Source organism: Bufo gargarizans, chromosome 11 (genome assembly GCF_014858855.1).
Source record: "Bufo gargarizans isolate SCDJY-AF-19 chromosome 11, ASM1485885v1, whole genome shotgun sequence".
NCBI classification, from domain to species: domain Eukaryota; kingdom Metazoa; phylum Chordata; class Amphibia; order Anura; family Bufonidae; genus Bufo; species Bufo gargarizans.
In genome coordinates, this window is record NC_058090.1 from 35,934,546 (window position 1) to 35,959,819 (window position 25,274).

Below are 25,274 nucleotides of genomic sequence, written 5' to 3' on the forward strand. Positions count from 1 at the left end.
CTTTTGCTTTGCAGGGCAGGAGATGTCAGTTCGGTCTGTACGGACGTTTATTTTATTGACCGGTAATGGCCACTAATCCCTGGGATCCGGTGCAGCCGACGGCAGCTGCGTTACTGATGGAGAGGTGTCTGGGGGCCGGAGTTCTGTCACAGGTACCGCAGCCTTGGAGGCATGTATATATATGTACTGTATACACACTTACCGGCAGGTAGGTGATCGCACGATGGAGGTGCATTGTGCACATCCTTACAAAGTTGCAGGGGTGACTTCCAAGCCTGCTTTTCCTATATACTTGTGGCTCCAGTCACACTTGCAGGTTTTGCAAAGTTTTTTTTTTTATGTAGTTTTTGAAGACCTTAAGGTCCACCCACTGTCTGATAGAGGGGGCTGAGCTCCTGCTCTACCAACCAACTATAACTAACAGCTCAGAGTCTTATACTCTACAGCCAGGATCAGAGGTAGCTCCAATCCCAACTGTTAACCCATTGACTGCCGGTCTGTGACTGCACCATGATTCAAGTCCATTTCCCCCTCTAATTGGGTCCCAGTGATGTGATCGGAGGCTGGGTAAGCCCTCTGCAGTCAGCCCTGGTGACCTGGAAAGGACCCCAGGGCTGTAAATTCAGTAATCCTGCTGTTCGGGCAGGCTAGTGTTACCCTAATTGCAGCCGGTGCCATAGAGGCACAAAGCATAATGCATTAGCTTACAGGAGTATGTGAATACAGTGTAACAATAAAATACAATATTTTTCCACTAAAAGAGGAGGGACCGTGGCAGTGGGTTTTATAATGCAATGCTAGTGGTGGCTTGCTTTATGGAAGTGCTCACTAGCGCAGTAGGACCAGGGAGTAGTGTTGAGCGAACTTGTGTTTTAAGTTCGGCGTCTAAAGTTCGTCTTCGGGTTATCGAAGAATCCCGTTATGGATTCTAAATTCCGTTATGGTCCGTGGTAGCGGAATGCATAACAGGATTCTTTGATAACCTGAACTTTAGACGCCGAACTTAAAACACAAATTCGCTCAACACTACCAGGGAGCAGTGAATATAGTGGGTGCTGGCTTTACTCACCGCTCCTTGGTCTTCTCCGGGCCCCGCGCCCTACCGTGATGACAGCATCAGGACACTGTGCAACGTCAGGTCACAGTGCTACAGGAAGAGCGCAGTGGATGACCCAAGTGGGGCCGCCATCTGGAGCAGGACAAGTTCTGATAAAAAATATTTGTCTTATTTTCCTCCTCTGCCTAGGTGCGTCTTATGGTGCGGGAAATACGGTAAATTTTGTAAGAAAGTTATTCCTTAATGGGATAATTTAAAAATGTTAAAAAAAAAATTAGATTGAAAAAAGCTCACAAAAATAAGTGATTATTTTTCATAAAATACTTTTTATTGCACATACTTTGCGTATCGACAAGACTGAAATAACCTGAACAACTATTACTCGGTGTGAAATGTGCACGGTGTAAACAATACAATAAAATAAAGCAATGCAAAAAAAATATGTTTTATTTTACCTAGAATGCCCTCGACCAGACATGGAAAGAGACCCCGTGCTTCAGTCGTGTAGGAGAGCTGGAGAAGATCTCTACACTCAAGGCGGAAATCAACCAGGTGAGGTCTCGCTCCATCTTCTTGGTTACCCGGGAGGTTGTGATGGTTTGGGTGGCATGAGGAGAAGCAGCATGGTGCTTAAAGGGGTTATCCAATTTCACAAACAGCCCCCCCATGTGCCGGGCCCGTCACAGGTAATATACTTACCCCGCTCCTGGTCCCCGCACCACCGCTGCTGCTTCTCCCTGTACACAGATAAAAATATCCGACACCGTATTCATCCGTGTACAGGGAGAAGCAGCAGCGGCGGTGGGGAGTAAGTATATTACCTGTGAGGGGCCCGGCCCGCTGTTGTGAAATTGGATAACCCCTTTAAGAATCCGCTGTCCAGGAAAGCTGAACTTTAAAGGCTATGTACACCTTCAGGGGCAATTTTTTTTATGATTGCATTTTACTTATTTTGGGCAAAAATAATTTTTTCTATTGGTCTTTATTAAAAATATTGAGCCGTTCTGTCACAGAGGGTTAACTGTTTGTCTAGCTGTGTACTTGTACTTTCACTTTGTGTCGGTCTTTTAATAAACCTTATGCCTAAATTACTAAGGGGTCATAAACACTTATTTAAGCCACATTATCAGTAAGATAAGAATTGAGCTATAAAAAGTGTTTATAAGGTCAGAGATAAGGAGCCGTCAGCTGAGCTACCTGACGGATCAGAGAGAAAATTCATATCCTGCTACTAGAGAAACTCAGCCCTGTACAGAGAAAAGGGCTCCAAAAAAATAAAAATACTAGTTGAAAAAATTATAAAAATAATAAAAAAAATTCCCCCAAATGGCCTGGAGTCACAGGGAGAAAAAAAACCCGCACCTTCTCTCTGGCTGTGACGCTCTCCGCTGTAATTGGAACGTGCTACAGCCAGGGAGAAGGAGACGCCCATTGAGAAACAGGGCAGTCTCCTCCTCCCTGCGCCGATGCTATTCATTAGCATATCAGGCGGGCAAAGGGAACGGGGGCCACAGCGAAGGAACGGAGCGCCGGACAGACACACTAGTAAGCGATATCACATCCATGAATTATACCATACACAACCCCCTACTTATTTCATAATGTCTGGACCCATTAAAGGTCCTCTTTAATGTGACCCTTGCAGATATTAATCACAAAAAGAAAATTATTTACCTAAAACGTAAAGGGGTTGTGGCACATCGCTGGATATACCACCAATGTCAGATAGGTGTGAGTCCCACCTCTGGGACCTGTTTGTGTCTCCAGTACGGGCCCCCTGTAGTGTAGCAGAGTGCATTGCGCATGCGCAGTGTGATCACCTTTCACTTCTATGGGAGTTTCGATAATGGCCATGGGAGCGCACTCACCAATTTTCAGAACTCCCATAGAAGTGAATGGAGAATGCACCACGCATGCACACCCACCCCTCCATTCACCTCTATGGGACAGCCAGCGCTTGCCAATTTTCAGAACGCCCATAGAAGTGAACAGAGCATGACTGCACTTGTGTGGTGCGCTCTCCGTCACCTAAGGAGGACCGTTTTGGAGATAGGTGTGGGTCCCAGGGTCCACAGACAACCCTACCTAAAGCGGAACACCCGCCCTGATAAGGACTATAGCTACCATCTGGAACCTAAACCTCGAAATCCCTAATTCTGCTCTAAAAGATTAAGAAATATATGGACAGGATTAAACAATGGGATTGTACTAAAGTAGGTCAGAGACCAATAGGATATAGAATAGAGTAAAATAATTACACACCCTACTGTCTCCCTGGGTGTCCATGTCTAAAGCAGGACAGCTGCCCTGATGAGGATGATCCTTGCCCTAATAGGCCCTGCGATGTTCCTGTCTGAGGGAAGAAAGATGACCAGTCACAAAAAGAGAGGGGTTGCATATCTATGGATCCTCATCATTCATATTTCTGAGACTTTTGTTGGTTACTTAGCACTTCTTTTAGATAGATATACCATACCCCTTATTGACGACCGCGGTACACATACACCAGAAGTCTGGGGTTGAAACATGGCACCTGTCCAGAACCTGAGTGGGTGCTGGGTGCCTACTGTTTTACACTATAGGCACCAGAAGGCATTGTCTGTGATCGGCGGTATCACCGATCACAGGCATTTAACCCCTCAGTTGGGGCCCACAACATCTGAGCTACTTCCACATTATCCAGGGAAAACTACCGTAAAAGTGGTTGTCCAGTTAAAAAAAAAAAAAAATCCTGTTTTATCCACCCTCTCAGGTTTTTGTGAGCTATTAGAGGGTTACAAAGAGGAGGACCTGTCCTGTATTACACAGACTCATTGAATGTGAATGAACACTGTGTAATGCTTAATTTCCCCCTATGGTGGCGCTGCAGGGAAACTGAACACTCGCTACCAGGTTTCTCCACACATTACAGGTATTTTCTGGGTGTTGGGGTGGGGGGTGGAGATGGGGTGTTTTGTGGTGGGGGGTTGGTTCAACAAGAGTATATATTCACACATGTCAGATTTGTCTTAAGCTAACGGATTTCATTAGGATTTAGACGCGGTTCCCATGTCTAAAGGCTCTCCTCTATATATTTTGGCTTTACAGAAGACCTTGGAATTGGAAATGCTGAGACTGGAGAAGGAGACGGCCGATATCGCTCACTCGTTCTTCCTCAGTAAGTTTTTTTCACTGTCCTTGTTGTCTGATCCTAGCTTCAGAGTAACTAATCTGTCTTGACAAAGGAGAGGGGCAGGACTGTGATTGATTTATGGCGCCACTCCTGTCCATGGGCTGGTATTGCAGCATTTGCTGGAATGCGGATGAGCTGCAGCATGTGGAGAACACCCGGCATTGCACCATGATATGTACTTGCACAGCTGGGGACCTTTATGGCTATCTTGTATACCATCTACCACTATTGAAGTTTTATAATGGCAGAACCCTGGAAATTTGGACTTATCCGCTATAAATCCATTCGCATATCTTTTTAAAACTTCCAGATCAGAAATATGATGCCCTGCAAGCAATAAATGGCCACCTGGAGGCGGTACTAAGAGAGAAACGCAGTCTGAGGCAGAGGCTGGCTAAGCCATTGTGCCAAGAGAATTTACCCATCGAGGCATCTTACCACAGGTAAGTTCTTAGTACTGAACTACAACTACAGGTTGGCTTAGTCCTTCAGTAGCTGTTCCTCATTAACCCCCTCTGCACATGCATACTCAGCTAGTTAGAAAGTGTAGAGGGGAGTAAGCCACTGCCAGACACCTCACCCCAGGGAACAAAGGGCCTGGGCATGTAAAGATTCAACATGCCCAAACCTTCTTTCCCTCTACATCAGTGCTCCTCAACCCCAGTCCTCAGGGCCCACCTACTGGTCATGTTTTCAGGATTTCCTTGGCATTGAGGAGGTGATATAATTAGTGTCATTCTGTGGGATATTCTCAAATCATGATCAATAGTTGGACTGGAGTTGAGGAACACTGCTGTACATAATTTGTTGGGGAGAGATGGGACATTTCCACACACATTAGCCAGTTGACCAGCCCCACCCAAATCATTGACTAATGTGACTCTTGTTTGCACAGGCCCCTTTAGGGCTATTTCACGCGAGCGGATACCGTGCGTTGCGTGTCATCTGCAGCGTTAATGACAGCCAAGCCCCGTTCCGGACAGCAGAGACACGGAGCATTAACATGATTGATAATGCTCCATGACTCTCTGTGATCTTTTTGCTACAAAATCACAGTGAGAAAAAGTTGTCATCGTGATTTTGTAGTAAAAAGATCACAGAGGGGCACCGAGCATTATCAATCATGTTAATGCTCCGTGTCTCTGCTGTCCAGAGCGGGGCTTGGCTGTCATTCACGCTGCGGATGACACGCACGACATCCACTCGTGTGAAACAGCCCTTAAAGGGATTTTTTGGAGATTCAGATACTGCTGACCTATCCTCAGCACAGGCCACCCCCCTCCCAGACCTGTGGAGAGAAGCACACTTACCTGCTCCTTCCTTTCGAAATCCTCCGATCCCCTGCTTGTCAACTTCCGGTGTGGATCACGCGTGCTGCTGCAGCCAATGACTGGTCACTGCATCATTTACCGTTTGGGGGGGCACGTCAACCCCGCGGCCAGTCATTGGCTGTAGCGGCACACGTAACCCCCGTCCATGCTGGAGGTTGAGAAGTGGAGACCGAAGCATTATGAATGGAAGGAATCGGAACTAAGTAGCGGGAGCGGGTAACTATCCTTACCTCCACATGTCCAGCAGGTTTTCACTGTTGTAAATCCAAATTTATGAAATGGGTTAAATCCACAGAATTTCTGCAATACATCCCAAAATCCCCACCATTGATGAGGCTGCTGTATCTACGTGCAGCTTCAGTTTCAGCACATCTCCCTTCCTTCTTTCCAGGTTCGTCTCTGAACTCTTACCACTTGCTGTTAAATTCATTGAGAAGCTGGAAGTCTACATCCAAACCATCCACACCATTCCCCAGATCCCAGACTGTGTGAAGAACATGGTGAGGACAAGTTAATTTTCCAAGAAAGTAACATCGGAGGATTGTAAATATTACCGGGGTCGTCCCACAGGATGGTTTATAATAATCTGATCGCTGGGACGCCCTCCAATCTCTAGGCTGTTTCCGTTAGGCCCCTATACACAGAATGGAGCAGTAGGGCTCATGCTCCACCACCACCCCATTCAGACTCCTCTTCACTGCAGTTGTGCGGTAAACAGGAATGGGGAGCCGAGAACCACTATTGTAGTGATTGACGGGGGGGCCCCCAGTGACCAGACATGTGTAATCCGTCCTATGACAACCCCTTTAACGCGCCACGTCTTGTTTCAGGATAACGCCTTGGTCAGAATGGAGGCTCTCGAGGCAGATCTAGAGGAGGTGACTGAACAGATTCTGACGTGGAGAGAGACACAGAATAAACAGCTTCAGGGAAACTTCCAGGTTAACGCAGAAGAAAGTTCCAGCAGTATCAAAGGATCTACTTCTTACCTGTCCATTGAAAATCTCCACCACTAGTTAGCAGTTTGGCGGTGATGTCACATTGCTCAGACAGTAGATAAGGAGTTAGTGGGGTTGTCCTGTCTCGCAGTTTCAACTGGCCCTGGGTGGCCGGGCTTAATGGGAACTTAATGGGCCGTCGCTCCGCTATTTCCATAGCTCTTACTGCAGTGAATGGAAGCTACACAAACAGCATAGCGGAACAAGCTAGGCTGCTTCCGTAACCCCCGATTGACAGAAACGGCCTTGCTCTCTTTGCTACGCTATTGGCGTAGCTTCCATTCACTACAATGGGATTTGCTCAGTAGCTTCTGTAAGCCTGGCCTCCTGAGGTCAGTGCTTAGTTCCATCTTGCCGTGGAAACTGTGAAATGGGACATCCGCTTTAATATCAAACGTTATAAGGATGCATTCACATAACTGTGGGGCGGCCGTGCCCGAACCGGATCCGGTAAGCATAGGCACCCGCTGTGTGCACCTTGCATCGTGGTGCGGACCCAATGACTTCAACGAGCCTCTGACCCGCGAAATATAGGACACGTTCTTTTCTTTTGCAGCATGGAGGCACAGACCTGAAGGCACACGGAAGCCCTTCTGTCCATGCCTCTGTGCCGCAAAGGATAGAACACGTCCTATTTTTCGCTGCATCTTGCGGATTGTGGACCCAATGAATTCAAGGTGCGGTGTACACGCATTTTAGCGGATCTGTGTTTTGCACGGCCATCCCACATCCCACTAAGGCTGAGTTTAAATAGAGTTTTTTTCTGTGCTGCAAAACATGATGCAGAATCTGCTTCAAATTTATTTCCTTTATTAATTTTACCTTTTTTGACGGGATTTTTGGATGTGGATTCGTCCTGAAATCCACAACAAGAATAAACATGCCACGGCTTTTTTTCCCACAATGTTTTTTTTTTTTTTTTAACCATAAATTATCATGTGGTTTTCGCATTGAAACCAACAGGAAGTGGATGGCATGATATTTCGGTGTGGAATCCGCACCAAAATTCACGCCAAAGAAAACTGTGTCTGAACGCAGTCTTACACATTTTTAACAGTTTATCCTGCCCGTAAACCCAGCAGAGGCAGCCAACCTAATCCAAAGTCAGCACTAGTTTCCCAATGTAATGGCTACAATTAGTATCAATAGGTCCGTAGCCTACCTAGTCCGCGCACCAGTCGAAAACTGATTCTCTCCCCCCCCCCCCCCCCCCCCCAAAAAAAACCCCTTACATATAGAATAGCTACGAATAACAATCACAAATGTAATAAAGCTAGCATCTCTCTGTGTTATGCTTCATATCTTGGCAATGGTTTGGAATTACTAGATCACACACATTTGGGTCTTCTCCACTCACATTCAAAGATATGAAGTCATTTATATATTTAATTACTTTTGCTATTTGTACATACATTTTTAATATTAAATATCTAAACTTTGCATATAAACTGATGTGTGGAGAAGTGTGCTCTCTGGAATATTTTTTTGCTCCATCGCCATGATACATACACGTCTATCACCCGGGTGCCTGGCTCATTACAACTACCAGACCCGTGTCTTGTAAGAAAGCGAGCACCTGGGTGTCCACCAGATGGCCGCAACGTCTTTTAATCCTCTGGAAGCAAACCATAAAGGTATCCATTCAGAAGGGGTTGTGCAAGAATGACTGGCTGCGGGGGTGACCAGCTTCCTTTAGGTCATGACACAAGGGGATCCGGTCTCCGCAGTGACTAGTGATTGGCTGCGAAGATGTAGAACCGGATTGCGGTAGTCCAGTGGAGGACCACAGGCCTGGAGGTGGAGCCCGTACCGGGAAGAAGGGAAGTCCTCTTTCCTTTACAGGTCTGGCTAAGTGGAGGGGGGTTTGCCAAAAAAAAAAATATATATTATTTCACAACCCCTTTACGAACAGTCAAAAATCTATACAGAAGGCATCCTAGAGAACTGTATACATTTTCATAACAGAATAAAAAGTTACTCCGTTTTATTTGCTGAAACAACAGTAAAAATGTAACTCCGGCTACAGATGTCCAAACCCCCCGCCCCCATAATGCAACAGAATGAAATTATACAACTCCGTCTGGTTCAAAGCTCAATAAAGATAGATGCATTATTGAGTTCAATAAGCACTGTATAACTCGTTCTGCAATGAGCACCCCCCCCCCCCCCCCCCCCCAGTGGTGACAGCAGGCAGGCAAAATGTTCTGAAAGGAAATGTCAGCATTTTTGACCATGTAAACTGCTAACGGCACTAGGTTGGGGCTGGCGACAGAGCAGGACAAATATACTGTTTGTGGAGCTTTTATGAGCAGGGTGAATATGAAGTTTTATTCTGCCAAGTTTAAGTGCCCTAGCGGCAGGACTTTTGTCCAGCCAGGTGACCACTACAGTTGGCCGAGGGGAGGGACTGAAAAGCTGAAGGCAGAGGACATGTCACTGCGAAACTCCGCCTCCAGAGGACTTGCAGAAGAGAAGAATCTAGCTGAACAAAACTTCATATTCACGTTACTTCCGATAAAAAACACTCCACAAAAAGTATGTTTGTCCTGCTGTACCTGGCCCCTACCTAGTCTGGTTAAGTTTAGCATGGTCAAATTCCTTTCATACTTTGTCGTACTGAATGTTTTACTTTATAGAGGTAGGGCTGACACAGTGTTTTTATTTCACCCTTGGAGTTGACATCAGGTTAGAATGTAACGTATCTGTGCTGTGTTCCGTTCCCGCTGTAGGAATTGATAACTCAGATGTAGTATGTGCACTGTTCACTGTCTGATGAGACCCTGGTCTTGAGTCATTCTCCATTAGTACCTGGAAAACATATTTACAGCATCACATTGATATTTTACACATTATGTATATAGTGCAGTACAACAATTCATTGTCATCTCTTCCAGTCCCCTGTGGGGCTCACAATTTAAACATATAATATCCCTCCATTTTGCGGCTCATTTGGAAATCTATGTCTCTCCAAAGTAACAGAACACAAACCAAGTTTGGGGGATCACTGTTATTTTTCCGTTCTTCCGTCAGAAGAACAAAAAAAACAGATCCTGTACATCAGTTATGCACATTTAGCATTCATTTGAGCCATTTCTGTCTGATTTCCGTTATTTTAGACAGAAAAAAGTACTGCCTAACTAATGCGCAGGATCCGTTTTTTTTTTTTACAGGATCTGTTTTTTCTTGATTTTTCTGTTCTTCTGATGGATCAGAAGAACGGAGGAATAACGGTGATGTGAACTCTCCTTGACCTGTTCCTCTTGTCAGACTCCTGCCAAATGGATGTTAGCAAGAAGTAAAAGACTGAGAGAAGAGAGTATGGGGGAAGAATTCCCTGCATGCCAGAAACTGGCGTAAAAAAAGAACATTTTCGTGTTTACAACTTTTTAAACACAATTTTGCGTAAATGTAAGTGCAAGTGACGTTTCTCTCGCACTCTCCCAAGAATGGGGTGGGGCCAGTGAGGCATATTTATCTTCTTTTACGCCATAGAGACCTGGCATAGATTTCACCTTTTCATAAATAAGGCTCATCCGCCGGCAGCGCATGGGCCATACACCAGTGCAAAATACTGGTATTTAATAAATCCCCTCCATGTCTCTTTCAACCTCCCCATACACGTACACGTTCCGCTGAGCATAGCATGTATGTGTTGTCAATGAGGAGAAAGGAGAATGCCTCTGGCGGCTGTTTATCTCCTGTGGGAACAAAAGGATTGTAGGACACATTTACTAAAGTGTTTGCGCCTGTATTTTGTTTTTAGACAGCCTTTTTTTTTTTTTTTTTTTTTCAGGATTTACTACTTAAATTGCGCCTGTTTTTGAGGCTTTTGCTCCCCGTTTGCCTATTTTGATTTTTCTAGACTAATTCATAAGTTTTCTAACTTTTGCAACTTTTTTCCAGTCCATTTATGGATGTGCACCTTTTTTTACGCCTGAATTTGTGGCAAAAAAAAAACGTTTAATTTCTGCTCCACTCCTGAGCTTGCGTACTTTTTCTTCATCTGTTTTCAGTAATGAAGTGCGACATTTTTGCATTAAAAGTCGCACTTTCCGGGAGACATGCAACTTTTTTCCACAAAAATGCAACCTTTTTCATGCATAAATAAATTAGACCAGCCTAAAGCCTCATGCAGACGTCAGTAGAACACGGTCCGTGAGATACCAGACTGGCATTGCAGGAGCGCACGGTGTCATTGGTTTCTATAATGCCGTACGCTCCTGCAATGCCAGTCTGGTATCTCACGGACATCTGCATGAGGCTTAGGCTACTTTCACACTAGCGTTCGGCTGTCCGCTCGTGAGCTCCGTTTGAAGGGGCTCACGAGCGGACCCGAACGCTTCCGTCCAGCCCTGATGCAGTCTGAATGGAGCGGATCCGCTCAGACTGCATCAGTCTGGCGGCGTTAAGCCTCCGCTCCGCTCGCCTCCGCACAGACAGGCGGACAGCTGAACGCTGCTTGCAGCGTTCGGGTGTCCGCCTGGCCGTGCGGAGGCGTGCGGATCCATCCAGACTTACAATGTAAGTCAATGGGGACGGATCCGTTTGAAGATGCCACAATATGGCTCAATCTTCAAGCGGATCCGTCCCCCATTGACTTTACATTGAAAGTCTGGACGGATCCGTCCGAGGCTATTTTCACACTTAGCTTTTATATGCCAAAATAATGCAGACGGATCCGTTCTGAACGGAGCCTCCGTCTGCATTATTATGATCGGATCCGTTCAGAACGGATCCGATCGAACGCTAGTGTGAAAGTAGCCTTAAAGGGAACCTGTCACCAGTTTTATGGTGTCCTAACTAAGGGCAACATAAATAAGTGACTGATTCTCTTAGCAAAATGCTGGGTCACTTTCTTTAATTGACCCAGTCAAACTGCCAACATCTTGTATTGAAAAGCTCCAGCTGATAATGAGTCATGAATATTCATGAGCTCCTGACTCTCCCCGCCCACCTGCTGCTGAATGACACTGGACTCAATGACATCACGCTGGACTCAAATCAGCTCATTAACATGCGGCATCTTTGTGTGTATATTATGAGGTAACCATCTGTCACACCAGTAAGTGAATACATCTAAGGTACTTTTTAGTAGTTAATGATTGTATATAATTAGTTAGATTATAATCAAATATCCACATGACAGGTTCCCTTTAAGTGACTTTGAACCTGTTTAACAGAAAAACAACCACCAGAGGGCAGACTAATAACAATACGCTGAGTCTTATTCATCAACTGCTGTGCGACTTTTTAGACAGAAAAAAGTACTGCCTAACTAATGCGCAGGATCCGTTTTTTTTTTTTACAGGATCTGTTTTTTCTTGATTTTTCTGTTCTTCTGATGGATCAGAAGAACGGAGGAATAACGGTGATGTGAACTCTCCTTGACCTGTTCCTCTTGTCAGACTCCTGCCAAATGGATGTTAGCAAGAAGTAAAAGACTGAGAGAAGAGAGTATGGGGGAAGAATTCCCTGCATGCCAGAAACTGGCGTAAAAAAAGAACATTTTCGTGTTTACAACTTTTTAAACACAATTTTGCGTAAATGTAAGTGCAAGTGACGTTTCTCTCGCACTCTCCCAAGAATGGGGTGGGGCCAGTGAGGCATATTTATCTTCTTTTACGCCATAGAGACCTGGCATAGATTTCACCTTTTCATAAATAAGGCTCATCCGCCGGCAGCGCATGGGCCATACACCAGTGCAAAATACTGGTATTTAATAAATCCCCTCCATGTCTCTTTCAACCTCCCCATACACGTACACGTTCCGCTGAGCATAGCATGTATGTGTTGTCAATGAGGAGAAAGGAGAATGCCTCTGGCGGCTGTTTATCTCCTGTGGGAACAAAAGGATTGTAGGACACATTTACTAAAGTGTTTGCGCCTGTATTTTGTTTTTAGACAGCCTTTTTTTTTTTTTTTTTTTCAGGATTTACTACTTAAATAAGTGACTGATTCTCTTAGCAAAATGCTGGGTCACTTTCTTTAATTGACCCAGTCAAACTGCCAACATCTTGTATTGAAAAGCTCCAGCTGATAATGAGTCATGAATATTCATGAGCTCCTGACTCTCCCCGCCCACCTGCTGCTGAATGACACTGGACTCAATGACATCACGCTGGACTCAAATCAGCTCATTAACATGCGGCATCTTTGTGTGTATATTATGAGGTAACCATCTGTCACACCAGTAAGTGAATACATCTAAGGTACTTTTTAGTAGTTAATGATTGTATATAATTAGTTAGATTATAATCAAATATCCACATGACAGGTTCCCTTTAAGTGACTTTGAACCTGTTTAACAGAAAAACAACCACCAGAGGGCAGACTAATAACAATACGCTGAGTCTTATTCATCAACTGCTGTGCGACTTTTAATAAATACTCGGCAAAAGAAAGACAGCAAATGATATACGCCAGTCTAATTTTATGGCCAAAAACAGGCAAGCTTTATATGCCCCATAATCCATATTAATGTCAGATGGTTTCCAGAAAACCTTCCAATGAGGCATCAATCAAGTTTTTGCATTAGGCCTCATGGTCACCTGTTATGCCTCTAAATATCAATACACATGGGCCAACTCTGTATACATGCAGTGAGAATTGGCTTTCCGGTTTTGTGGTGACCAGTAATACACCAGCCGTAGCATGCACACCTGTCACAGATCTCATACTATACCTGCAGTTCAGAGTCTGCACTCTGGTACTCCATTCCAGACATTGCTGATGGACAGCTTTGACCTGCAAATTATAAAGGATAAAAACAATTCACAACAGAGTGTAAAGCTGTATACCAGCATCAAAAAGAGACAAGTTCTAGCTACTGCTCTGCCACCTCTTTCCATTAGGTGGGTCTATCAGTGACGACCTGATTATTGGGGTTCCCTTGCTGAGCTGCACGCAACAGATGGATGAAAGCACCGATTCTATAACGTGCTCATAGCAGGGGAGCAGTATAAGTGCTCTCATATGATGCATAAGTGCATGCGCTAGTTTCCCTGTCTGTCTCCAGTATAAGTGAATAGAGGCTGCGGATTGATGGGATCCTCCATCAGCGGCCATGTTCCCAGCGTAGCACCGGCACGCAGATCCCCTAAACATGAATTATTCATATTAAAGACTAGGACCTGTCAGTGCCCCTGACATGTCAGTTTTAGTAACTACTTGCATTTCCCATCTAATAACAATTCTAGAGCATCTTTTGTGCTCTATGTTGTGCTGTTCTTCTAATATTCTTGATAGAAGTTTATGGATATAGGTACAGATGGGTGTTACCACTTGAGGGTGTGTTCCTGCACAGTCTGACACTATCCAATCAGTGCTGCCAGAGTCCGACTGTGCAGGGACACCCCCTCAGCCAGTACCTCCCGGCAGGGGCGTAGCTAAAGGCTCATGGGCCCTGGTGCAAGAGTTCAGCTTGGGCCCCACTTCCCTTGTTGGCAAGGGGCAGGGGAGCACATAGCTTTCCTGCTGCCAGAAGAAAACATTGAAAGGGCACCCCCTCAATCAAAATTCTTGACCTAACCCCTTCCCTTCAGCAAGAGGTGTAAATTGACCTGCATGCACTTTCTATAATGCCAGTGTCTTATGTGGCACAAGGGTTTTTGGGCCCCCTCAGACTCCTGGGCCCGGTAGCGACTGCTACCTCTGCACCCCCTATAGCTACGCCCCCGCCTCCCAGCAAGAAAAGTGGAAGAATGGCATAACATAGAGCCATAAGAAAAGACGCCCCAGAATTATTACATAGGGGATACAAGTAGTTATTAAAACTGACATGTCAGGAGAGGTGACAGGTCCTCTTAAACTATCGGACATCAGTGCGGATAGTTTAATCATGCTTTTTACTAGCTGCATGCATGTGCTGTCACCAACACATGTACAGCTAGTAATATAAACTGGCCAACCCCTTTAATCTTGGTTAACCCCTTTAGGGCTACCTGCACACAGATGCGGGCTGTCTTGCAGAAATTCTGCACAAATTTCCCCAGCATTTCCTCAACAAATCCGCACTATCTGCAGTTTTTGGTGTGGATTTGACGTAGTTTTGCCACAGAACTTAAGCAGAAATTCGAGCAAAAGATCAGCGCAAAAAAAAACCCCCTGACATGCTGTTAATTTCTAACTCAGCACGGCAGGTCAGTTTTCGTACGGAACGAAAAAGTGTACATGAGGTTGGTCTGATCTCATACACTTTGCTGGTACTGTATTAGGCTACTTTCACACTAGCGTTCGGGTTTCCGTTCGTGAGCTCCGTTTGAAGGAGCTCACGAGCGGACCCGAACGCAGCCGTCCAGCCCTGATGCAGTCTGAATGGAGGCGGATCCGCTCAGACTGCATCAGTCTGGCGGCGTTCAGCCTCCGCTCCGCTCGCCTCCGCACGGACAGGCGGACAGCTGAACGCTGCTTGCAGCGTTCGGGTGTCCGCCTGGCCGTTCGGAGGCGTGCGGATCCGTCCAGACTTTCAATGTAAGTCAATGGGGACGGATCCGTTTGAAGATGCCACAATGTGGCTCAATCTTCAAGCGGATCCGTCCCCCATTGACTTTACATTGAAAGTCTGAACGGATCCGCGCAGGCTACTTTCGCACTTGCGCACTTGCGAATTTTTTTAAAGTTATTAATGCAGACGGATCCGTACTGAACGGAGCCTCCGTCTGCATTAATATGAGCGGATCCGTTCAGAACGGATCCGCCCGAACGCTAGTGTGAAAGTAGCCTAACACTGTGGTTTCTCCACACAAGAATCCGTACAGAGAAACTGCATGTGATCCGCAGCATGTGCAGGCAGTCTAAAGGCACTTGTTTGTGATTGTATATATGGTAGTTTCTATAGCATATAGCTTGCTGGAGCGGGTGCCAATGAGGAGACCTTTCCAGATCCTCTGTGATTCACTATTGTAGTTCACTAGGCCCATTTACAGAAGCCGAGGATTGGGGAAAATAAAGGCGCAGCCAATCACCTGACGTACGAGCAAACACTTGGGTGATCTTTTAGGTGGCAAATAAAATTATAATTTGCCAGCAGCAATTCACCCTGTGTTAAGGGATCTGCTGCCGTCATACAATGATTCTGTATGGGGATGGGCGATTGCAGTAGCGATCATTCATCCCCATACAGAGGAGATGACTGCTCCGCCAACAATCAGGCAAATTATCACAAACGTTCCTGATGGTTGCATGGTCGCCCGTTTCCTAGAGTAAATGTTAGCAAATCTGCCAGGGCTGATATCCTGGCCCGGCCTCCACCACTGCCACAAACTATTGTCGCACAGGCGTTCAAAAGTTGCAAAAAGGGGTCTTGCGACGGTTTTTATGCCAAAAACTGGTGTGGTGGTCTTTGTAAATGACCTCCATTGTCTTAAGCAGAGAAAACCTTACCCCACTAACTCCACAGTGAAAGGCTGCATACGTACCTGACAACTCCTTACCGACAATATCCCAGAAATGCCCCTGTTCTTGTATCTTGTGCTTCCTGTCAGGGGGGTTCAGCAGCGCTTGCTCCAGCTCTGCATGTCCTGAAGCCAGATCTTCATCCATCTTTAGCACTCTGGGAAATAACACTTCCTTCTGACACAGCTTTGATAACTGAGATCCCATAAAAAAAAAAATATTTATATTATTGCGAAAGTATTTGGCATCATTGAGACCCGTCATCTACAACTATACTAGATTACATTTACAAGCATGAAAACACATGTGAATTTTTTTTAAAGAAAGCACACAAATTGATTGTCTGAAGTGGGGTTATTGGACTTTTTGACTATGCATCCAGCTCTACAGTTTAGGGCAGGGGTCAGCAACCTTCCGCATGCAAGCTGTTGTGAAACTACAATTCCCAACATGCTCCATTCATTTCTATGAGAGTTCTCAGAAGAGCAGAGCAAATATGCATGGTGGGAGTTCTAGTTTCTGGACAGCTGGAGTGCCAGAGGTTGCCTATCCCTGGCTTAGGTCTTCTTTATTGGGTCCGCTTAGGACACCTGTTTTTATTAAATTTTTGCTTCTGAGCTCTGTCAACACTAAATTGGATGTGATCAGCATAAAGGGTTTGTCCCATTACGACAACTTATCGTGTCTGACTTATATGTGTCTAATCGGTGAGGGTCCAACTGCTGGGGCCCCTATTGATCACAAGAGCAGGGGCCTGTGCTCCCCATTTTAGTGGAGTGGCAGACACACATGCATGTCTGCCGCTCCATTCAACTCTATAGGACGGCTATTTCAGGCAGTTCCATAGATCTGAATGAAGCGTGACCGCCAATTCATTCAACCCCACGTTCTTGTGATCTTGTGACCCCAGCAGTCGCACCCCTGCCAGTCCTGTTGGTAAGTTGCTGTAATGGGACAAGTCTCTGAGTCACAAGGACTAAAGGGCCTATTAGAAAACATGCTGGACATGTCTACACTTCTTATGCAACAGTGTTTTTATTTCTTCCACAAATGTAATTTTTTTCCTTAGGCCTCCTTCACATTTCCGTTTTTCATGGACGTGCTATCTGTATTTTCCATAGACAGCACACATACCCACTGATTTTAAAAGGGTTTTCCGAGACTTTTATACTAATGACCTATCGTTTAGATAGGTCATCAGTATCTGATCAGTGGGTGTCCAACACCCGGGACCCTCGCTGATCTGCTGTTTGAGAAGGCACCAGCTCTCAAGCACAGCACCGCATTCACTTCTATGGGACTGAGCTGCATCTAGGTGATGTGACCGATGAATGTGACATCACATGAAATAAGAAAAGCTGTGAGAAGGCCGTAACTCTACTGCGAGGACCAGTGCCTTCTCAAACAGATGATCAGCAGGAGTCCTGGGTGTGGAACCCCATTGATCAGATACTGACAATAGATGTGCATGGATTTTAAACACATACTATAGCTTCATCAGGATAGCAGAGAGAGATTCCAGGATTCTATGTGGTTATGGGTACTGCCATGGCACTATGGAGGAAGAGGTCCAATATGGTTCTCTGTTTCCCAGTAAGCCAACTAATAGGTGGTATAAACTAGACTGTCTAAGGGTCCATTCACAAGTCCGCAAGTGTTTTGCGGTCTGCAAATTTCCGGAACTTTAAATAGAAATGCCTTTTCTTGTCAGTGTCCAGTATGGCTCTTTATTTGCGGAACGGAAGTGCCAATGCAGAACGGAAGTGCGGATCCGGAAAGCACTCTGTGTGCTGTCCACATCTTTTGCGGCACCGTTGAAAATGAATGGGTCCCGATCCGGTCCACAACGTTGCGGAACGGATCTGGACACATTTTGCGGATGTGTGAATGGATTTGACATCCAGTATGAGCCCCGGAAATAAATCTGGCGCACCTTTGGACTGTCTAATCTAAAGCTGGATTTACACAGGGAAATTGTCGGGCCGATTATCAGGAACAAATGATAGTATGAACAATCGTTCCCAATAATCGTCTCGTGTAAAGGTACAGCAGATCGCCCAACGAACGAGCGAAATACTCGTTCAACCGATAAAATCATCATTCATGCAGACACCTCAATCATCGTTTCTGGGCAGCAGATTGTGCTGTGTGAACAGAGATCTGCTGCCCAGAAACAATGAATCTGTACGAGGACGAGCGATGGCAGTAGTGATTGCTTGTCCCCATACAGTGTAGGTGATTGCTGCATGTAAATGCAGCTATCACCTTTACTGATGAGGAGGCAATAATCAGGAATGAATGATTCCTTCCCAATAATTGCCTGCTCAGTTGGCATGTATAAGTGCATTGTCCACATCTTAACATTAGTAAATCTGCCCCATGAGCACAGGTGGACGCTGATAAATAGTGGCACCAAATATCTAGTTGTCATTGGCTCCTATAGCTGCACTTAGAAAGTGAATAGTACATACCTGATGCTTGACTTGTGTCATCATCTCCTGATTCCCGTTATGTGCCATGTTTAATGCAGTCAGTGTCTGTTTCACCTCCCTAAAGGCCCGAAAAGCAGAAAAACAATATAATTAAGGATTTGTCCGAGACCCTCACTTGGTCTGGTCATCCCACTTCCTGAGGCGTGGTTCTGTCCCCGCTGATCCTGGTCCCCACCTGTATCATTTGCCAACTCCCCGTATGTCACTGTTGCCAGCCAATGAATGACCGCAAACACATGAGAATTTTTTTTTCCAGGAGATCGAACAACCCCTATGTGGGTGCTGCCACATGTTCAGGTTTCCTGATGCAGTTTTTGAAGCCAAGACCAGGAGTGGATTCAAAAAAGAGAAGTAATATCCGGCCATAATCCTTTTATGATCCACTCCTGATTTTAGATTCAAAAACTGCATGAAAAAGCCTGACTGTGTGGAAGCGCCCTTACTAGTAAATAATCAGTGAACATTACCTACTGGCGAGCTCATGGGACTCCAGTATGGCTCTATCTTGAAGCGCCAGCTGAACTTCACAGTCACACAAATTCAATGATGCAATGCAGCGATAGGCTTCTAGCCGGACCCCTGGCTCTTTATCCCGCATGGCCCACAACACAAGTTCTTTCACACGAGGTGTAACGTGCCCGATTTTACCTATAGCTAGGAATAAAACAGTACACAGGATGACACATACACTACAACACCATAAACCAGCATTTAAAGTGAATATCCACCATTCCATTCTACCCTACAGTTCAGATATAGATGTGATCTACATAAAAGTCAAGTGAAGTTGTAAATGCATTGGAGGAAATTTGACATATTTCCTCCACTGCTTCTACCAGCGGCAGTTTCATTGACCACAATGTCCCTTTTAACTTTTAGGATTCATGTAGGATTCATATATTTTTTTAAACTCAGTTTATTGAAGAAAAATATAACATAACATAAAAGAAAAATATCAGGTCTGAGTAGACCATGTCAAAAATGACTTTGTTGTATAATACCATATAAGCAGACAAGACAGACCTTTAGTACTAAGGTATACATATATGTAGTCTTTATCAACACCGGAAGGATAGAAAATAAGTATTACAAGGGTTTTCCAAGATTTTATAACTGATGACCCATCCTCTGGATAGGTCATCACGATCTGATCGGTGGGGTCTGACCCCCGGGACCCCCGCCGATCAGCTGAGAAGGCATCGGCGCTCCTGAGGATAGGTCATCAGTTATAATGTCTCGGGAAAACCCCATTAACCTTCTCATCTGTGAGACTGTATAATTAGATTGAGAAGGACTCCCATAATCCCCCATACCTGAACCAACTTCCCTGGGCAATTTCTGTGCTTGAATATCACGGTATGACCTGGTTAACTTGCAATTTCCACATAGATAGAGAAGGGGTTGTTGGATCGTACCATTTAAAGGCTATACATTTCCTAGGCAAAAATAACATTCCTCTAAGAAATCTTTTCTCATGGTGTGACCACCAGACTGAATACCTGACAGACCAGGGGAGTGCAGGAAGAGATGCCTGACCAGAAGAGCCGAGAAGAAGCTGACCACCCCTGTAAAAAAGCGGGCAATCGGGGGACAAGTCCAGATCAAAATGATGCACCTGGGCTGCGACACCTGGGGCACTCCATGAAATGAGCATACCCATTTGAAATAGATGTGTCGGTGTCAGATAACATTGATGTATGATATAAAGTTGCGTCATTAATGGAAAGGGATGCTGTGAAATGCTGAAATTCGAATAAATCCGCCATGTTTTTCATCAATATATGTACTTTCCAATGTTCTGATATTTTCTTAGAATGATCTGCAAATGTATCTTAAATTGGATGAGAATATAGAGCGGGGGTCACCCCATGTGTTGTGAAACTACATCTCCCATCATGCACACTTGCTTGGCTCTTCTATGAACTCCCACCGAAGTGAAAGGAGCATGCTGGGAGTTGTCACAACAGACTAATCCCCGGGGTCCCTGCGACCTTAGCACACCAATTAGGGGAAATTTAGAAACAGTCGGGCCTTGAGGTGGAAACTGTGCCGCCAATGTGTCAAAGCTTTAGGTATTTATAAGGCTATATTTACACGACCATATGTGTTACACTGATCCGCAAAAAATACGGATGACGTCCATTTGGCATCCATATTGCATCCGTTTTTTTTTTTTGCGGATCCAGTGTAACAATGCCTATCCTTATATCAGAAAAAGGCTGGGCACTCGCAATATCTGGAGTAGGTGGTACTTTATTAATAAGACCATAAAATTTTAGGATAAATACATACGTGAGGATGAGTCTGGCCAGACTAAAAATGGACAAAAATAGGACATGCTCTATATTTTTTGCAGGGCTACGGAACGGACATACAGATGCGGACAGTACACGGTGTGCTGTCCGCATTTTTTCGGACCCATTGAAATGAATAGGTCCTCATCCAATCCGCAAAAATGGACCAGACACGGAAACAAAATATGTTCGTGTGAATGTAGCCTAAAACTGTAAGTTGGGCAACAGAAATGTTTTTTGTAAATCAGCATATGTGAATAAGGTTTTTTGAGAGTACACATCTCCTAGCGAAACCACACTCGCATCTCTCCAGAAACCGAACCCCTCCAGAGCTTTAACATGGAAGGCATGAGTTGTGCCAGAGAGGCATATCCGTCATGAGATCAGAAAACTGTGACAACTTTTTAGCTTCCTTCAAATCTGCACTGCTACCCAGGGGCAGACTGGGAACTTAAAGTGGCCCTGGAAAAAATGAAAATAAAAGTGGCCCCCATGTTGTAGGCGGGTCCAAATTGACAGAAGCTAGGGCCAACACAAGCAGGCAGGCCCAGCAATACCATATTGCAGCACATAATAGCGCCCAGCAGAGCCAAATACCCCAGTGCAACACAAAAAAACTGCCTCGGCAGCATCAAAAACCACAGTCCCCATCTGTGGTGGCCAGAGCCAGATGCCAAGTTCTGTCCTCCTACTCCATTTGCCTCAGGATTTCAATACATTTAAATTCAGGAATCAGGAAGGCACCTGTGGTCGCCACCCAGGTATATAACTACTCAACCACCCCAACGTTAATTAACTCAGAGAGAGACACATCATTACTTACCTAGCTGATGGCCGCCAGGTGGGTTTAGGCAGCCCCCTGAACATCGGACTACCAGGAAATTTTCTTGAGTTTATGACCAATCTGCCCCTATGAAGTGGTAGGAGGGCTGGACCAATGTGATCTCCCCCCTCAAGGATAGCCCAAAGCGTAGGCATGTGTAAATATGAGCAGAGATGCTGTTCAGAGGAAGGTCGATCCCTTTGCAGGACCCAATAATAAAGCCTTCTCAATTGTCCCGCCAAATAGTATAGGAAGTAGGTAGTGCCATCCCCGCCTCAGGGTCTAGTCAGAGAATCCAAACTTAGCGGCCCTTTACACGAGCCGAGAATCCTGCAGGTAATCACCAACGAGCGTTCATAGTAACGCTCGCTAGCGATTATCTGGCGGTGTAAAGGTGCTGCCGATTACCCGATGAACAAGCGAAACACTCGTTCATTGGGTAATTGATCATTCATGTAGTCACAAAAAATATCATTTTCCAGCAGCAGATCATGCTGGCCCTGGCACGCTGGATGTCAGCTTCTGGGCCAAATCCTGACTGATGACAACCCATTCTTGACTAATCAGTACTTCTGTGTTTTTGTTTGTCCGCCTGCTTTTTGAGGATTGACTTCAGGTTCTTTATGGAACTCAGATTTGGTGAGTTTCCCTGCCATGGACCCAAAATTGTTTTGCCCACCAGGCCACTTAGTTTTGCCTTGTGACATGGTGCTCCTGGATGGTTCCTCACCACATTGCTCCTGGATGGTTGGGAGAAGTTGCTCTTGGAGGATGTCTGATGTTTTGATCCCATTCTGTATTCATAGCAGTTGTTTTTAGGCAAAATGGTGAGTGAGCCCACTGCTTTGGATGAGAAGTACCTCAACACTTGAATGGTCTCAGGATGCTTTACTGTTTGCATGACACAGGACACATGGTAGCGATTACCTTTCTTCTCCAGAAAATCATTTTTCAAGATATCCTAAACAGTCTGCAGGGGGCTTCATCAGAGAAAATAACTTTCCCCCAGTCCTCTGCAGTCCATTCATTGTACTTCCTGCAGATTTTCAGTCTGTCTGTGTGATTTTTCTTGGAGAGAAGTGGCTTCTTTGCTGCCCTTCTTGACACCAGACTATCCTCCAAAAGCCTTTGCTTGCAGATGCACTCACACCTCCCTGCTGCCATTTCCTGAGAAAGCTCTGCACTGGTGTTGACCAGATACCGTAGCTGAATCTTCTCTAGGAGCGGGTCCTGGCACTTGCTAGACTTTCTTGGGCGCCCTGAAGACTTTCTTGGGCACTGTGCTACTTACTCCCTCAGCTGCTTCTCCAGTCCCCCTGCTCCTCTTCCAGCCAGCTGTCTGCACTATCAGTGTCTTCTGCAGGCTGTAGCCTTCGTGCTCTCCTGAAGGCCACATGAGCGCACTCTTGGCTTCTTAAAAGGCCAGCTTGCATGTCCAAATTCTTCCCCAGCCTATGGCTGGCCACCTCAGAGTATTTAAGGCACCTTCAACAGTGGGAAGGTGCCTAAGCTTTAGGTTTCCTAGTCTCTAGTAACCAACAAAGGTGATTTCTCTGTCTGACTATCTATGTACCCTACTCCGGCCTGACTACCGATTCTTACTTCTAGCCACCTGTACTGACCTGAGCCCGTTACTCGGATTGCCCTACTGCTGCCTGTCCTGACCTCAGACTTGTGTTACGGATACACTATTATGCTGCCTGTCCTGACCTTGACCTGTCTCCAGACTACACATATTGCCTTATCTTTTGGTGCTTCGCAGCAGTGTCTCTGACCCAATGGGTCAGCCGCCAACCACACCAGGACTATCTCAGGAGGTAGCGGTCTTGTTGTTCCTTCGCAGCGAAGTCCAGATCCCTGTATAGAGGTTAGAGGGTGAATACCGGAGGACTGACAGATTGCCCTAAAGCCAAACCGGTGGTTGGTTCAGTGGGTCCACACCCACTGCCCGCAACACATTAAAACTTTTCATACCTCAGTAGCAGCTGTTTGTATCTGCACCTTTGACGTCTCTTGTATGTGTATATGCACACCTATAGATAAGGAATGTATACGCAGAACCATATATATCCTTTAATGTACATAGATGGGCTTGGTAAAGACAGATTCAGGAGATCCTAAAGCTGCCATCTCTATCTTCTGCACTTGGGAGCCACATTGCTATATGGAATATACTACAAAGTGAAAACTGGTCTAAGGCTGGAACTACTAACCTTTGATTGCATGTGCTTTGATCTTCCATACTGGATCATTCTGAACCAGTTCATAGAGGCAATTCATGACCTAGAAAAACACAGTGAAATGTTAATAATGGAAAAGTGATATTTTACTGCTTAGAAAACCCTTCTATAACGTACACTAAATGTCTTAGAGTGATTTATGTCCTTTTTGCTCCACTAAACTATAGCACAACATTGTAGATGTTAGCGGTCATTGTTATGTGGTGCATTTTCTACTGTGTCTTTGAAATAACTTTCATCATGTCCTTCTATACTCACCATCTCGTCTTTAATCTGAAGTAATCCAGCAGTCCGGCATGCCTGCCTGCGAACAGCTAGAAAGTCATTCTCAAAGCACTGCAGGAATCCCGGGAGCAGCTGAGCCGTCATAATTTGAAGGAAGCCAATGAGAGTTAAAGCCTCCACCTTTGCCTTCCAGCTTTCGCTCTCCAAGTGCTTTCTGCAAATAATATTCAAAAATTTGTAAAATTTTTTATTAATCAGTAATCTCACCCATAAGAATATGCATCCTTGTAGAAAAGGAAGCGGCTGTATCCAGGTACAGGGACTACAGCAGCTTTGACATATCCATACCTATACTTCATCGCTACAACTCTCAGACCCATGAAGCTGAGATATGGGGAGATGTTGATGAGACTAAATCCTCCCACAGTCGCTGGTTGTTTGGTGCTGCAGAGGTGCTATCTGGTGGGTCAGGGACCACAGGTTCCTTCTATGCCACAGACGGATGCTGCTGCTTAAATGGGGAACATTTACTAAAGTGCCTGTGCCTGTTTTTATCACTAAAAAGCCTGATTCCAGTCTCATTTACCAACTGATTTTTCCCCTGTTTTGGATGCATTTGAGCCTGTTGCTCCTACTTTGAGTTTGAAGACTAATTCAGAAGATTCCAAATTGATTTAGTCGTAAAAACAGTCTAATTTCTACTCCACTCCAGGGCTGGCATACTTTTCTGCCTCTGTTTTAAGTGGTGAGTTGTGCCACATTTTGCCTACTTTCATGGAGATGTGCGCCTAACTATTTGCACCATATTTTCTTGCGCATACTAATTGGACCAGTCTTAGTGAATATGAACCTGCTTTTCAAGAAAACAACCACTAGGGGGCACATTTATCAAGCGCTACTGTGTTTTAGGCTTTAAAATTAGACAGGCGTATTTCATTCGGCTGTCAGTCTTTTGCAGAGTATTTATTAAGTTGATAAATGAGACTAGGCGTATTGTTGTTAGTCTGACCTCTGGTGGTTGTTTTCAGTACGACAGGTTCATAGTCACTACTGGTCAAATTTATTTGCTCATGAAAAAAGTTGCATCTGTGCAGAAAAAAGTCTCCAGGAAAGTGAGACACTTAATGCACTGAGAAAAGACAAAGAAAAGTACGCCAGCCCTGGAGTAGAGTAGAAATTAGACAGTTTTTGAGAGAAATTCAGGCGCAAATCAATAGGTCGGAAAAAGTTGCCAAGAGTTAGTCCCAAA

At 45.1% G+C, this 25,274-nt stretch overlaps 2 protein-coding genes across 5 annotated transcripts in view; one reads left to right on the plus strand and one right to left on the minus strand.

Annotated features, from left to right (window-relative positions):
- The first annotated feature begins 8 nt into the window (after window positions 1–8).
- Window positions 9–8,006, plus strand: HAUS2 (HAUS augmin like complex subunit 2). Its single transcript, XM_044272294.1, has 6 exons — window positions 9–152; window positions 1,517–1,609; window positions 4,145–4,214; window positions 4,540–4,672; window positions 5,952–6,060; window positions 6,391–8,006. The coding sequence occupies exons 1-6, from the start codon at window positions 66–68 to the stop codon at window positions 6,574–6,576; spliced, it is 678 nt and encodes a 225-aa protein (XP_044128229.1). The 5' UTR covers window positions 9–65; the 3' UTR covers window positions 6,577–8,006.
- Window positions 8,007–8,734: 728 nt separating this feature from the next.
- The window catches only part of HEATR4 (HEAT repeat containing 4), a 36,646-nt gene continuing 20,106 nt past the window's right edge, over window positions 8,735–25,274 (minus strand). For 3 of the 4 annotated variants that reach the window (XM_044272653.1, XM_044272651.1, XM_044272652.1), the window contains 7 exons: window positions 24,059–24,239; window positions 23,774–23,843; window positions 18,911–19,097; window positions 18,423–18,501; window positions 15,975–16,146; window positions 13,241–13,302; window positions 8,735–9,366 (listed from right to left, as the gene is read on the minus strand). In XM_044272653.1, the coding sequence (XP_044128588.1) occupies window positions 9,217–9,366; window positions 13,241–13,302; window positions 15,975–16,146; window positions 18,423–18,501; window positions 18,911–19,097; window positions 23,774–23,843; window positions 24,059–24,239 (901 nt within the window). In that variant the 3' untranslated portion in view covers window positions 8,735–9,216. Of the gene's footprint in view, window positions 9,367–13,240; window positions 13,303–15,974; window positions 16,147–18,422; window positions 18,502–18,910; window positions 19,098–23,773; window positions 23,844–24,058; window positions 24,240–25,274 lie in introns of those variants that run through there. The other variant, XM_044272654.1, reaches the window with a different exon arrangement.